This window comes from Phodopus roborovskii, unplaced genomic scaffold, assembly GCF_943737965.1.
Source record: "Phodopus roborovskii unplaced genomic scaffold, PHOROB, whole genome shotgun sequence".
NCBI classification, from domain to species: domain Eukaryota; kingdom Metazoa; phylum Chordata; class Mammalia; order Rodentia; family Cricetidae; genus Phodopus; species Phodopus roborovskii.
Genome location: NW_026126469.1, coordinates 22835502 through 22850037, shown reverse-complemented (window position 1 = coordinate 22850037; position 14536 = coordinate 22835502). Strand labels below are relative to the sequence as shown.

General features: G+C 41.6%; 1 protein-coding gene across 1 annotated transcript; it reads right to left on the bottom strand.

The window, feature by feature from the left end:
• Positions 1 to 5029: 5029 nt before the first annotated feature.
• On the bottom strand, positions 5030 to 10697 carry LOC127227173 (cytochrome c oxidase copper chaperone). The gene is made up of 3 exons (XM_051191485.1): positions 10486 to 10697; positions 8331 to 8419; positions 5030 to 5153 (listed from the first exon to the last, which is right to left on the bottom strand). Exons 1-2 carry the CDS (start codon positions 10593 to 10595, stop codon positions 8335 to 8337), a joined length of 195 nt encoding a protein of 64 aa, XP_051047442.1. The 5' UTR covers positions 10596 to 10697; the 3' UTR covers positions 5030 to 5153; positions 8331 to 8334.
• Between the last annotated feature and the right edge of the window lie 3839 nt (positions 10698 to 14536).

Here is a 14536-nt window from a genome sequence, read left to right as displayed (position 1 = left end):
ATACTTAATAAATTCACTCGTCCACAACTGTCATTCTCCATTCCAACAGAGGAAGCAGTAATATTTGGGGCTGTTCCAACACATCATCAGCCTTTACTAAGTATGTACTGGGTAAATATATATCTACAAGTGTGACTTTTTATCAGGTATCTCATATAGTCAGCACTGGGCTCAGATGTCAACATGACAGGCTGTCAGCTTTTTGTCTCTGAACACCTGTACTCACCTCACCTGTAAAGTGGGGATTATAGTTTCTCCAGAAGCATCACCCCAGACCCGTGGAAGGCAGAGTAATTCTAGGACTGGCCCTGCCTGGGGACATGGCCTGTTTCCATTAACTTTGAAGTTGATCGTTTCAACATTAGACAAAGGGAACTGTTAGACAAAGTGTAAATGCATCTATACCGAGTTTAGGAATTACTGAGCATAAGAAAGACATAGTTATAAGGTGTGTCAGGATTTGGCAGTCATCTACGAGATCAAATTCTTTACTTTTTTTTTTATCATTGTGTTAATATTTAAGTGGTAGTCCTGAAATGCTGCATACCATCTCTAAGAAGGTTGTGTACCAGGGAAGGGCAGGCAAAGGGCCTTCTGGGATGTACTGTCAATGGGTGCTTTAGTTCCTTACAAATCAGGTGATTGTACCAAACTGGAAAAGGTCAAAATATCAATGCATCACCTCTGAGCCAAGGGAAAGGAGACCCCTCAGACACTAAGAAACACATGGATATTGCCTTTCTAAATATGAACTGGGCAGTATCCATCAGCAGCCTTGAAAACATGCATAACCTCTAGTTACCCTTCACTGAGTGATAGGCTGGTGGGTTTCTGGTGATTTCTTCACATAACCATAAAACCAGCCAACATCATCTCTCTCTGTCTCTGTCAAACACACACACACACACCAGAATTTATGTATGACACCACCTGCCCTGGCCTACCCTTCACTGAGTGATAGGCTGGTGGGTTTCTGGTGATTTCTTCACATAACCATAAAACCAGCCAACATCATCTCTCTCTGTCTCTGTCAAACACACACACACACACACACACACACACACACACACACACACACACACACACCAGAATTTATGTATGACACCACCTGCCCTGGCCTGAGATGTGATTGTTGGAGGGGTATTGACACATACATACTAAGCACACATACAATGTAATAAAGTTACAGTAAGACACAGAATTCACACATCTAATGATACAGAATTCTATTAACTAAGAGCAATACACTAAGGGGAAAAGATAATATAATCTCATTAGTAAATAAGAATATATAAAAATATTTTTTAAAAGTCTTATTTCCGAATGAGCCCAGGTAAGTTGGGCAGAGAAGCCACAGACAGCAGTGCCCAGTGCCCATTCCCTGTCGTTGCTCAGGGTCTTGCATGGTGTGGAATCCTGGGCTGCAGATCTGGGGGTGCAGAGGACACAGTGGGTGCTGCGGGGACCTGCAAACTCCAGAGCTGCAGTCTCTGCGCAGGGCAGCCTGGGAAAGTCAGCAGTCAGCAGTGCAATGGTGGGAACCGCAGCCCGGCGGCCCTGGAACCTCCCAGGGGGCTTACTGATCACCCAGACCTGCTCACCTGTGCAGCAGAACAAGGGGGCCTGGAAGATGGAGAAGGAGACAGAAGCTAAGGATCCAGGGAAGCAAGCCTGAAAGAGAAACTCAAAGAAGAGAAACAGAAAGAGATGGCTGATTCTCCAGTTAATCTGTCCCAGAGAACTATTGCAAATGTGATCCTGTGCATCAATATGTGAAGGCTGAAAAGGAGTGTTGTCAGTGTAATAAGCTTGGCAAAGTGCTCGTGACCCCTCCACATGTGTACTCTATAGAACAACTGAAACTACAGAAAACTCTAATAACTACAGATGCAGTAATCACAGGCATGCCTCCATTGACTCATCAAACCCAGATAGACATGAAAGCATGCACACTGGAGAAGAACCTTGCAAATCTAGACTATGAGGGATCTTTAAATTTGTGTTCCAGCATTACTCAAGATCAGAGAGACTCTACACTGCAAAGAGATCACAGGCAGGAAGAATGTGATGACTATTCTGGGTCTACATACGGTCTTGTGCAGCAATCAGTCCACATGGGTGAGAAAGCACACCAGTGTGAAAAATGTGGGAAAGACCTCAGTACTACCTCGAGAATCCATACTGGAGAGACACCCTACAAGTGCAATGTTTGTGACAAATCCTTTACTCAGTACTCAAGTCTTAAAACACATCTAAAACTCCACACTGGAGAGAAGCCATTCAATGCAAGGACTGTGACAGATCCTTTACCCACTACTCATCATTTAGAAGACATCGGAAAACTCATTCTCTAGAGGAATTGTACAAATGCAAAGACTGTGGTAAATCCTTTCTTGAAGAATTACGTATTAAAAGACATTACTGAATCCATACTGGAAAGAAGCCTTACAAATGTGAGGTATGTGACAAATCCTTTAACATGTCCTCAAATCTTTGAAACTATCAGAAATTCATACTGGAGATAAACCTTACAAATGTATGGAATGTGACAAATCCTTTATCCTTAATTCATATCTTAGAACACATCAGAAAGTTCATACTAGAGAAAGACCATACAAATGCAAAGACTATGACATGTCATTTATTTGGATATTTAATCTTAGAAGACATCAGAAAATTAACAGTGGGGTGAAAGATACCATTGCAAATAATACGATATAGCTTTATCTACAATTCTCTGCTTAGAAATCATAAAAACAAGGATAAGAAATGTGTGAATGCCTTAAATCTTAAATTTTACAGGACTTATATGAAAATAACATCTGCAAAAGTAACTGGGAAAAGTTTTGTTGTTTTTCTTTGTGTGTGTGTATCTGTGGTTGCACTGCCATTATTTCTGTGCACTGAAGAGGCCAGAGACACTAGTCAGATTCCCTTAAAGCTGGATTAACAGAAAATTCTGAGCTAGTATGCATGTTTGGAATTGAACCCAGAACCTCTGGAAGAGTAGACATTGCTCTTAATCACTAAGCCACATCTCCAGCCTCTTGGAAAAATTGTAATAAAAACATTTATTGTGTTCAACATGTAATGATTCATAATAATGCCTCTGTCAGGAGGCAAAGCCAGGAAGATCTCCATGAGTCAGAGGCCATCCTGCTCTACATAAGTGAGTTGCCGGGCAGTTAGGGATACATAAACACCGTGTAAACAACGACAAAAAAAATCTTGAGGACAAAATGTTATAACATAAAAAAGTGACCCCCCCAAAAAAAAACCCCACTAATTTTGTGGTACATAACAAAATTCACAGTTCTGAGAAACTGCATAAAGGTGTACATATAAAAAAAAAAACAAAGCAAAAAGTCTTCTTTCCACTTTAAAATATGTATAACTTGAGTGTTTGCTGCTCTTGCAAAGGAGCCCTGTCCAGTTCTCAGCACCCACACAACAGTGGTAACTGCAGTCCTGGGGTCTCTGATACCTTCTGGCCTCTGAGGACACCAGTATGCACATGGTACAGACATACATACAGGAAAACACTTAGACGCATAAGATAAAAATAAATTTATTCTCTATAATATAGAGTATGACTGCACATACCTGTAACTGCAGACCACAGGAAGCAGAGGCAAGGGCACAGGTTCAAGGCTACCTGAACTACAAAAAAGACCCTGTCTCATCTTTCTCCAAATGTAAATACAGAGGGTGTCAGCAACAACTTATTTAAAACTTAGTATTGGCTGCTGGGGTTGTAGATCTCTCTTCTCTCCCTTTTGTAATCTAGGGCATATGTAAGCAATATGAGTAACAATCTACCAAGGGCAGGAGAATGGATCTCTGTGAGTTTGAGGCCAGCCTGGTCCACAAAGCCACACAGAGAAACTGTCTCAAAAAACAAAAGGAACAAACAAAAAACAATCTACCTGGATTGGGAAGTTGGTTGTCTCTATAAACTGTACAGCATTTATTAAAAGTGTTATATCCAAACCCATATAAGTAAAACTATGACTAATGAATCAAAGAATTAGAGAATTCTAGTAACACTACACGTTAAAGGCCAGGTGATTGATAATGACATCAGTGCTCATAAAACCTTAGATTGTTTCTTTTCAGATGAGAAAACAGATTCAAAGACACTGTGACTTACTGACAGCACATAACCGGTGGTTAAACCCAAGTCTGTCGTCCTTCAAAGCCATCAACTTGTAGGGGCTGTACTCCCAGCTACTCAGAGGATAAAGCAGGATTCTAGTTGAAGGCCTCAGAGCATATCCAGGTCCAGCCTGGGGAACTTAGTGAGACCCTGTCTCTGTCACAATATAAACAGTGAACACAGGGCTAGGGACAAAGCTTACCGGCAGAACGCTTTCCTTGCTTGCCTAAGGCTCTAGCTCCAACCCCAGCACAAAGACTACTACCAGAACAAAAGGGGGAAAATAGAAAAAAAAAAAAGCAGACACTTAACCAATTAATTAGGTCAGAGTCTTAAGGATCTGAACTTTTATTCTATAAAGGAAATCAACCTTGCCAGCCTACCACACGTGAAGATTAAATATTCCTTTAGTCATATTCCTTAGCATCTTTGAGGTTTTTTTTTTTTTTTTTTTTTTTATTTGTGTGAGTTTAGAACTCAAGGCCTTGTATATACATACCAGGCAAGTTCTCAGCCACTGAGCTGACTCTCCAGCCTGTATTTGAGATTTTCAACTCAATGCACTAATAGGCAAAATATGGTCAATTGTGAGTCTTGACAGAGATGATATGGCTATGTCGTCATTTTGACCAGGTAAAAGATGTTCATTCCTATTTCTATATACCGAATTTGGGGGGGTTTTACTGGTTGAGAGAAAAATCTGCTTTCTCTTAACAATATCTGTCCTATCCCATGATGTCAGGATAATGAGCAACAGAAACTCACAGCACAAGAGTTGCTACTATAGGCTGTAAGATAAAAAGGAAACTGAACAAAAGTTATGTGGGTATGTGAGCAACAGAAAAATAACCACAATGAGGACTGTGTACCACGTTTTCTTTCCTTTTGTTTTTTAATAAATCATAAATACTTTATCCATTTATCAAAGTTCAAAGACCTTTGAAAATATTTACTCTTCTTCATTCTTCAGGGATCATTCATTCACAAGGTAGGCCACCTACAGGAGAGATTTTATTTTAGAAAGTCAGAGTTCAAACATCAAAGCAGACCTAGGGACTCAGGGGCTTAAGACTATCAGAAAAAAATGTCTCCCTGAAATATTCAGTAACTGCATATTCAGTTCTTCTAAACCAGGCATGAAACAAAGATTGCTTTTCAAAATTCTAGTTTAGCTTAACTAACAACACCCCTGAAACTGTTCATTACAGTAACTAATTTTGGAAGCTTTTGGCAAGTTGAAAACACGATTTTCATAAAAGAACCTTTAGAAACATGCCAAGCACTGTGCTTTTAGACATTAAATAGGAGAGACCTGCAAGCACTTCTGGCAACACTCCCAGTTAAAGGTGGAAGGAAAAGGTCAGTTGAGCAACAGTTCCTGTGGGAAGCTCCTCCTTGACCCAGGAGCAAACAAAGGCAAGCCTCCAAGTCCACAGAAGACCCAGAGGGACAGAAGCGGAGGACAGCACTGCTGGCCTGGTCTCCACGGTGCCAGGCTTCTGGCCCCTTACCTGGCCCCACCCTAGCCCCTATGCAAGAAGATGGAGAGCGTCATTGAAAAGACGGTTACTCGGCAGCCAAGTCTAATGCAAGAACTTCCTAACCCTGTTCCCTTTGATTTAGACAGGAAATAAGCCTCAACGAGGCACAGACACCTAAATTTGCTTTTTCCTAAAAAGCCTAAAGGAAGAACAATAAACTCAAGCAAAGGTCTGAGCAGGAAAAGGAACCAGAAACGGAGTTGTGCACCGTTTCAACAGCCTGTCGCACCCTGACTTCTTGGTACCACCAGCTACACATTAGAAGGGGATGGCTGTGAAAGAGGGTACAAACTCTTTCTTGGTTCTTCTCTGGGTGGGGAGTCCCCTGGCAGGTGCAACTGTCTTTTGCATTTAGCATTTTATAGGGTCTTAATAGGTGTTTTGTCTTGTTTTTAAGTTTGAATGTTAAAAATCATCCCTGTAATCCTGTAATGCATTATCTAGAGATACTTTTTTAACTTTTTTTTTTTTTTCTTAAAGATGTACTTACTATGTATTGTGTTCTGCCTGCATTTCAGAAAAGGGCACCAGATCTCATTATAGATGGCTGTGAGCCATCATGTGCTTGCTGGGAATTGAACTCAGGACCTCTGGAAGAGCAGTCAGTCCTCTTAACCTCTGAGCCATCTCTCCAGCCCCTTGAGATACTCTTGTAAATAATATATGTATAAAATAAAGTTCAATTAAACACATAAATCATAGCATCGCCATTACTTTAATTTGATTTTAGCGGGTTTTGCATGTTTCTTTTGACCCTTAAAAGCAGGAAGGTAAGAGCCACTCACTCCCTGATATTTCTAATTGGGTGCTGGATTTGTCTACCTTCTCTCAGTAAGAGAAAGTTATAAGATTGAAGACTGTCTAGAGTCACTACCATGATATCTATTTTTTTTCTTTATAGTTTCCAAGTCTCTCTCTCTCTCTCTCTCTCTCTCTCTCTCTCTCTCTCGGCTACCATCAAATCTTCAGGTACTTTATATTTAGCATAGCCCGTTTCTCTAGTCTTAGCAGTCGGATGACTTGAAAATCATCCAGGAGTTGGAGTCAGCAGGTGAGGCCGTGGCCTGTGACTCTGGAAAGTGTTCCTCTGGTGTTTCTGAGGTCCAGCTCTAGGTGAGAACCACTGGCTGATGTAGAGTAATTTGAGATAGAGCATAAGAGAGAATAACACTTATCCCCATCTGCTGCGAGCCAGTCCCAATTAACATCTATTTAGGTTTTGAATTAAGGAACTTTCATATCCACTGCTGAAGAGGTTCTCAGAAAATAAGGTCTACCAGTCTAAGAGACACAGCAATTTAATCAAGCTCATCTCGGACCAGGGCGGGTAGCTGTGCTGGAGTTACTGCAGTCAGGGGCTTATTTTGATGTTTATGCTCCCATGCATTCCAGCAACAGTTCCTTCTCATTAGCATTCACTGTAAGTCTTAGTATTGAAGAGTGGATAATGTACAATCCCCAAAATGAGCATGCTGGCCATAAGAGCTCACGAAGTGTTAGGAGGAAAACGCAGACTGCCTCTGTTTGGAGAGTGTAATCCCACCACTACCCTTCAGTGAGGCTCCAATTCCCCTGTGATGCTCTAGGCAAAGCCTAACATAATGGTGGAGAAATAGCTAGATGCTGGGGCCTGTGTGTTCCAACGCTCTCCTCCAAACACTTCTTACCGGGTACCTGGCACTCATCGCCTTTCTATACTTCAAAGACTATGAGGAGTCACGTGTGACATTGCAAGGAGAGGTGAAAGAGAAAGACACCAGCTCCCATTATTATCAAGCTGGCATGTGGCGCTGGTATCTCTCCGCTGTTACTAAATTAGGAGTGGCAGCGAGGTGTGACTTGAGAGAGGCATAAATAGAATGTTTGCCTGGAGGCTGAGGTTCCAGGTCCGATTCTGCTAAGCCCACCTCAGGAATCCTGCCACACTGAACCACCGTTAATTTCCCTATTCATTCACTCATTCACTTAATAGTACCCTATTTGGCACCTGCTATGTGCCAGGCAGTGGTCTAGGTGCCCAGGACAGGCTGGGAGTGAAAAGGATGCCTCCCAGAGCACACATCCTAGCCTGGGTAGGCAGGGTAACCATTGTAAGAAGATGCCCAGTATACATGTGGTGACCATAAAGACATGAGTAGCTGCTGGCCACCTACAACTGTTTACCTCTTTCTAAATTAAGAATCAGTCCCCCTCCCCCACACCTCATTAGGCCCATCAACTGCTTAACAGCCACACGTGGCTAGTGTTTACCAAGCTGGATAACGTGGCTACAAGATACCTCTACCACCGTAGGAAGGCCTACTGGATATGGCTGGAAACATGCCCCTGTTTCACATGGGGCATAGTGGGAAAGCCTCACTAACAAGACTTTAAAACAGCAGCTGAATAAAACAGGGCACTTGAACTTCCCACGAGCGGGAGGGAGTCGCTCTGACTGTGGTGTGACTCCAAAGGCTCTTGTCAAACCAGTTATCAAAAGCTTCACACTCTGTCTCGGACTTCCTGGCTGCTCTCAAACTGTTGCCTTCATTCACCAACCCACACCAGGAACTGAAAAGTTACCTTTAAGTGCTACTGAAACAGGAGAGAATGCTGCCCAGCAGCTAACTCTTGAAGCAATACAGTTCACTCACCATGTCATATCTTAAACCCCAGTGCTCTCATGCATTCCTTGTGGGCCTCAATGAGATGTCCACAGTGTTCTTCTCCTTTCTCAATGATGCTGTAAAACAAAATGCAATGGTTACCTAATAAACAGACATTAAGCACATTCATGGGGAATACGGGTGTTGGGGGCGGTGAGACAGTGAGTACACAGAATGTGGCTGAAGTTAGAAACAAAACTTAACAAAACTCTACTATACCAAACAGCTCGGCTCCTTTGCTCTCTGAATTTGTTCTTATGATAGTTCCATGCCCACAAAGATGTCCCATAGAAATAACAAAGATGTTCCACACAAATAAGGCTTTGAGGTGTGTTTTTGTTGTTGTTTGGGGAAGGTTCTAACTAGGTGAAACAATTGTGTATAACAAATGACATCTTTAGTCTATACCCAAGGAATGATAAACATTTCTTTATAGTGAAATAAACTGAATAAAATGTATTTAACGAAGGGAAGAGCTTAACTTGTGGGCCTATCATCACACAGAAATTAACTTGCAGTTTCTCCTTATATTCAAACACACTTAAACCTACTTTTAATCATTAGACACCCAACAACATAAAATTAAAGATCTGGTAGCCAGGAGCCACAAGACGAATCCTTCGTTGAAAGATTAAGGAACATTTTCTTCATAAAATCTATCAAGTAACCATAAGAATTAGAATATACTGACACATGTCTAAAACCTTGTTTGGAAGCTGAGGCTGGAAAATTCTGCATAGGAGGCCAGCCAGCTTGGGCTGTCTGTCTCAAAAGGAGTTGGGAAATGGGGTTTACTATTAAAATCCTTACCAGCAAATGAGAGGGACAGTGAGTTCTGTATAATAGCAACCTTACAGAAATGTTGGACTCATTCAATACACAAGGGAGGCAGATATGTTAAGTACCTTGCACAAAGTCACCAAGTCAGAGGATCAGGCTTCAAGGTCTGCCTCTATTTCTAAGCTCTTAATCTTGACATCACACTTCCTAAAGTTTCCATAAGCAGGTATTACGATTGCAGGGCCCTCGGCATCAGACCGACCTCTAAATTCTCCATTTACAGTATGGCTTGCAAAGCAGTGATAATAATAGCGTACCAGGGTACCCTCCTTACCCTGGTACCTCTTACCACACCGACAAATAATTTCTCTTTTGTGTATGCTTTTTTAAAGACTTGGTCTCACTCTGTTGTTCAGACTTGAACTGTGGCAATCCTCCTGCTTCAGTCTCCTCAGAAATGAGATTACAGGTATGAGTACCCGTATCCGTTTCTATTATTTTTCTACTTTGATGGGACAAACAGATAGAGAAATATAATTACATTATCTGAGGATGCCTAATGACATCTGAGCCAGAATTGAGACATCATAAAAATGAGCTCAAACAAAACCTTTCATGACTTGATAAGATGAATATTAATGTCACCTATATTGTAGACAAGTTTTAAAATGTATGTTTTTATTTATTTGTGTGGTTGTTTGGCCTGCGTGTTTTTCTGTACACCATGTATATACAGTGCCCGTAAAAGCCAGAAGAAGGCGTTGGACTCCTCTGGGACTGGAGTTAAAGATGCTTGTTAGCAACCAGGTGGGTGTTGGGAATCGAAGCCAGGTGCTCTAGAAAGGCAACCAGTTCTCTTAAAACACAGAGCCATCTCTCCTGCACCAGACAGGCTGCCTTTTGACTTTCGGCCCGTTAAAAGTGGAAAATGTATCCGTACAGAAATCTATCCTGAGTCCTACTACACGCTCACGTTTTGCAAAAATTCTTAGAAATTACCTGACAACTTTACACTTTTGTCTTGCTAAATTTATCGTAGCCAATGGACACGGTAATGGCTGTTAGCAGAGCTCCACATATTTTAAGTTCCTGTAAGTCAAATAGCGTCTTTACGCACGTCTATGTTTCTGGACCTAATACCTAAGAAGGGTAAAGAGCATGGCAGCAAGGAATAAAGGGCGAGAGCCTTGGGGGCCAACCTGACCTCTCGCCCTCTCCCGTTACCCTAACTGAGACTGAGGTGCACGCTCAGAGAGCAGGGACGGATGCGAAGCTACGGGTTCCCGTTACTCCGGAGAGCCTGAGAGCAGAGCGGAGCCGAGCCTGCGGAAGCCCGGCCGCCCCTCCCCGGCTGCGCACTGACCACGCATCGCGCGCCTTCTTGGTCTCCGGGCAGGCGCAGCATGGCTTCAGCGGCTTCTTCTCCTGAGTCTCGGGCGGGGCAGGGCCGGCGGCAGCGGCCAGACCCGGCATCTTTCCAGCCGAAAACAGCAGCGAGCGAACACGCTCAAAGATCACGAGCGGCGGCCAACCTGAGTTGTCTGCACCCACTTCCGCAGTCGCGATAAAGGGGACAGGAAGTCCCGCCTCTCAGAACGGAAGAGAGCCTAAGATCCGCGTGAGCAAAAGAAGCGGAACAAGGGCTTTGACCAAAGGGCATGGCTGCGGCGCAGGCGCCAAGGTTAAAAGGTCGCCCAGAGTGTTGTTTCTATTTTCGAGATTGCAATTTAATTGCAACATTTTCCCTTTCTCTTTCCTCCCTACAAACCCTCACATATGCATACCCCTTCCATGCTGTCCTTCAAATTCAGGGCCTCTTCTACTTTTTTCTCTTTCTTTTTACTAATTGCATGCATATATATTCCTAAGTTTATAACATGTTCAGTTCAGTATGATGCTACCTGTATGCATGTTTTAAGGGTTGACCTTTTGGCACTAAACAACTAATTTTGTGTGTTTTTCCCTGGGGAAGGACTCTTTTCCCATTCCCAGCTTTGCTTTGTTGCCTATAGTTTTTCACATAGCGTTGGGGTCTCATGGACTTTTCTGCATCCAAACTGACATGCTCATTTCACCCAGACTGTTAAAGTGTTTGAGCAGGTTTTGCAAAGATGGAGAGTGGAGAGACGGCTGAGAGGCCTCCAAACCCCTCGCATAGATATTGAAACTATAGCCTAAGAAAACCAAACGACTTCTCTGAGAGCCGTAAGAGAAACCATTAGTGAAAGCCAGTTCCTTTGACTACCAGATCCTGGGGCATTTCATGATCTCCCTTCTTCCTGCCCTTCCCCCTTCACATTGCACAATTTGCAGATGTTGGGGGCAAAAGTCTCCTACCTCCTATCCCTTTCAGGCATATACGAAAATCTTGAGTTAACTCTTCATGACAGACACAGTAGTTATGAAAGAGGATCTGAAGGGGTGGTTTTTTTTTTTTTTTTTTTTTTTTTTTTTTTTTGCCTAGTTTCAATTGTCATGCTCTCTCTCTCTCTCTCTCTCTCTCTCTCTCTCTCTCTCTCTCTCTCTCTGTGTGTGTGTGTGTGTGTGTGTGTGTGTGTGTGTGCTGGATACGTGAATAAAAAGGTAACTGATAGTGAAAATGTAAAACCCTCCATTGCTTCAATTCTAACTACAGAAATTCACTAAGATGGGACTGGGCACATGCTTGAGTGCCTTCCTTATGCTAGCTTTGAGCTAATGGCAGGAGAGGGTGTTATTTTTAAAAATACAAACATTTTAGACAGGGTCTGTACCCTAAGCTGGATGACCCTGAACTGATTATTAAATGTTGGAATTACAAGTGTGTGTCATCCATGCCTGGATTATAAGGGCTTCTGGAATGCTAGACTCTAACAATTGAGTTATGTACTTCAGTTTCCAAATGCGTTTAGTATAAATTGTCCAATATATTTGTCACTACACCAATTAATTAAATTAAAAATACTTTTTCCTGACATTTCTTAAATCTAAGTAGGGACAGTATAATCTCCAGTATAATAGCTTCTATGTGGTGCTGAGTTCCAGAGACATTTAGTCTTCATAACAAACTGACATTCAGAGTTCCATAGCTCCTGAGGCTCTACCTCAGTGTGGCATTTACTATCCCATGCAATGTATCTAAATGCAAAGTAGCTTTCATTTCAAAACCAATGACCTGTATTTACTTGTGCTACTGCATTTTTAAAATATAGTAAATGAATAAGGAAGAAAAAAGGAGAACTGGAAAATTTAGGGAATTCTGAGGATTGAGTTTGATACAAATTGTAGGCCAAAAGAGTGAAAAAAGAAAACTAAACCTTTTTGTAGCTTGATTTTTTTTTTCATCCCATTTTTCCCTTTGTGAAGGAAAGTTCCTGGAATAAATCCCAACTCACTCTGAACTTCCTGCAAGGCTGACCAGTTGATTAGAACTTTAATGTAGTGAGGGTGGAATGTTAGTCCACAGCCAATTCAGTACATGACCTCATATCTTTGTGAGCATTAGGTGAATAAATACTTTGGAATGTACAAACAGACCCTCTAGTTCCCACCCAGCAAAAGGCTAAGAATACTATCTGAGGCTATGGGTATAGCTGAGATTTCCTCACCTTCTTGTGACCTGTCAACCTTGTGTTTTTATCAGTATATTTGGGAGGTATCTCGATTTATGGTTTTCTTTGTCACTTTATTTAAAACTACACGAGACTGTTGTCATACTGGAATGTGGAATTTGGGGTAATGTGAAACTGTGTTCCCAGATCATGGCCATTCATATTTGTCTCCAGAATAAACTATCTCTTATCCTCTTTGATATGAGAATTTTATTTTTGTGCTGGAACCCCCCCCCCTTTTATTTCTTGACAGAATTGGTATTGACTGACCACAACAGTTCTCTGTCTGACATTCTTAGTAGCTGCAAATCCCAGGCAGAGCAAGCTTCTGCCCTTGATTTTTTTTTACATTGATCTATCTGAAACTGTAATTAAACCCTTGGCTGACTCTTGAACACCATGATCTGCAAAGGCTGCTTCTTTGAGGTAGAATAGTTTCCTGCTCATGAACAGAAAGAAGAGCAAACTGGGAATGGTAGAACAAACTTCTAATCCCAGCCCTCAGGAGGCTGAAGCAGGAGGATACAGAATTTGAGGCCAGCCTGAGTTGTGTACTGGGTTCAAGTCCAGCCAAGGTCTCAGAGCATGATGATCTCTAAAAAACAAACAAGAGATCTCATTTTAAAAGGGAAACATTTATTAATTTGTACTCAGCAACTTTACTCTTGTTTTAGGATGCTATAACTAGCCTATATATGTGGTTACTCTTTCCTTTTCCCTTTGGTGAATGAGTAAGCATTAAGCTTCACTTTTCTTTCTCATCCTACATGCTTGCAGGCTACGATGGTTTATTTTATATTGAGTAGAAATTAAGAATATACAGCATACCCAATTATTGTTTGCATATTCAAACCCAAGAAAAGCATCAATTACCTACTTCCCCCAAGAGGAACTATATTAGATTATTAAACTGAAGGGCCTGAGAGATAGCTCAGTTGGTAAAGATACTAGCCACCAAGCCGGATGGCCTGATTTCAATCTCCAGGATTCAGATGGTAGTATGAGATAAACAACTCCATATAATACACTGTGATGTATACACACACACACACACAACACACACACACGAACCTCCAAATTTTAAAACTTGAAAATAAATTGACATATGGAGACTAATAAAAGATAAGAATAGTAAAAAGCTTAATACTTTTTATATCCAATTATTGATTCTCAATTTTTATTTTAACTAGCAAATCCCCCCTCCCATTTTAGCTATTGGACTGTTGTTTCTAAAATTACTAAATTAATAGCAACAATCTTGAAACGGTGACTTGAATAGAATTTAGATGGCACCAAATAGCAGTTTTGTGAAAAGGGTTGACAGGAACACCTACACAAACAACAGCTAAGGAGTTACTTTTTTTTTTTTCTTTTTCTTTCTGAGACAGGGTTTCTCTGTGTAATAGCCCTGGCTATCTTGGAACTCATTCGGTAGACCAGGATGGCCTCAAACTCACAGATCCACCTGCCTCTGCCTCCCGAGCCCTGGGAGCCAACAACTGGCACAAATTACTTTCTAGAATTCTTCTGTGATAAGGTATGTGGCCGTGTTCCATGCCTACCGTGTCCAAGTTTGATGACTTCACCAAGGAAGGGTAAGTAGTAGTTGCTAGTAGAGTAGTAGTGACACCGTGTGTTCAGAGAGAAGAATTACATGGCTTAAATTCTCATTAATCTATTCAGCCTCTGTATTACTTACAGAACTAAGGAATTTTACACAATATTGCATGTCTGCCTCTAAAGAAAACAAAAGCTTTCCAATTTCCCTGGTGAAATATGTACTCTACAATGATATCTGTTTTCTGATTTTCCTGAGAAGACAGA

Bases quoted from the DNA above. Each gene is read 5' to 3' on its own strand.
- LOC127227173 (XM_051191485.1), bottom strand. From the start codon at position 10,595: ATGCCGGGTCTGGCCGCTGCCGCCGGCCCTGCCCCGCCCGAGACTCAG. The intron at 8,420-10,485 runs GTCAGTGCGCAG...TTTGTTTTACAG, and splicing joins AAGAAGGCGCGCGATGCGTG to CATCATTGAGAAAGGAGAAG.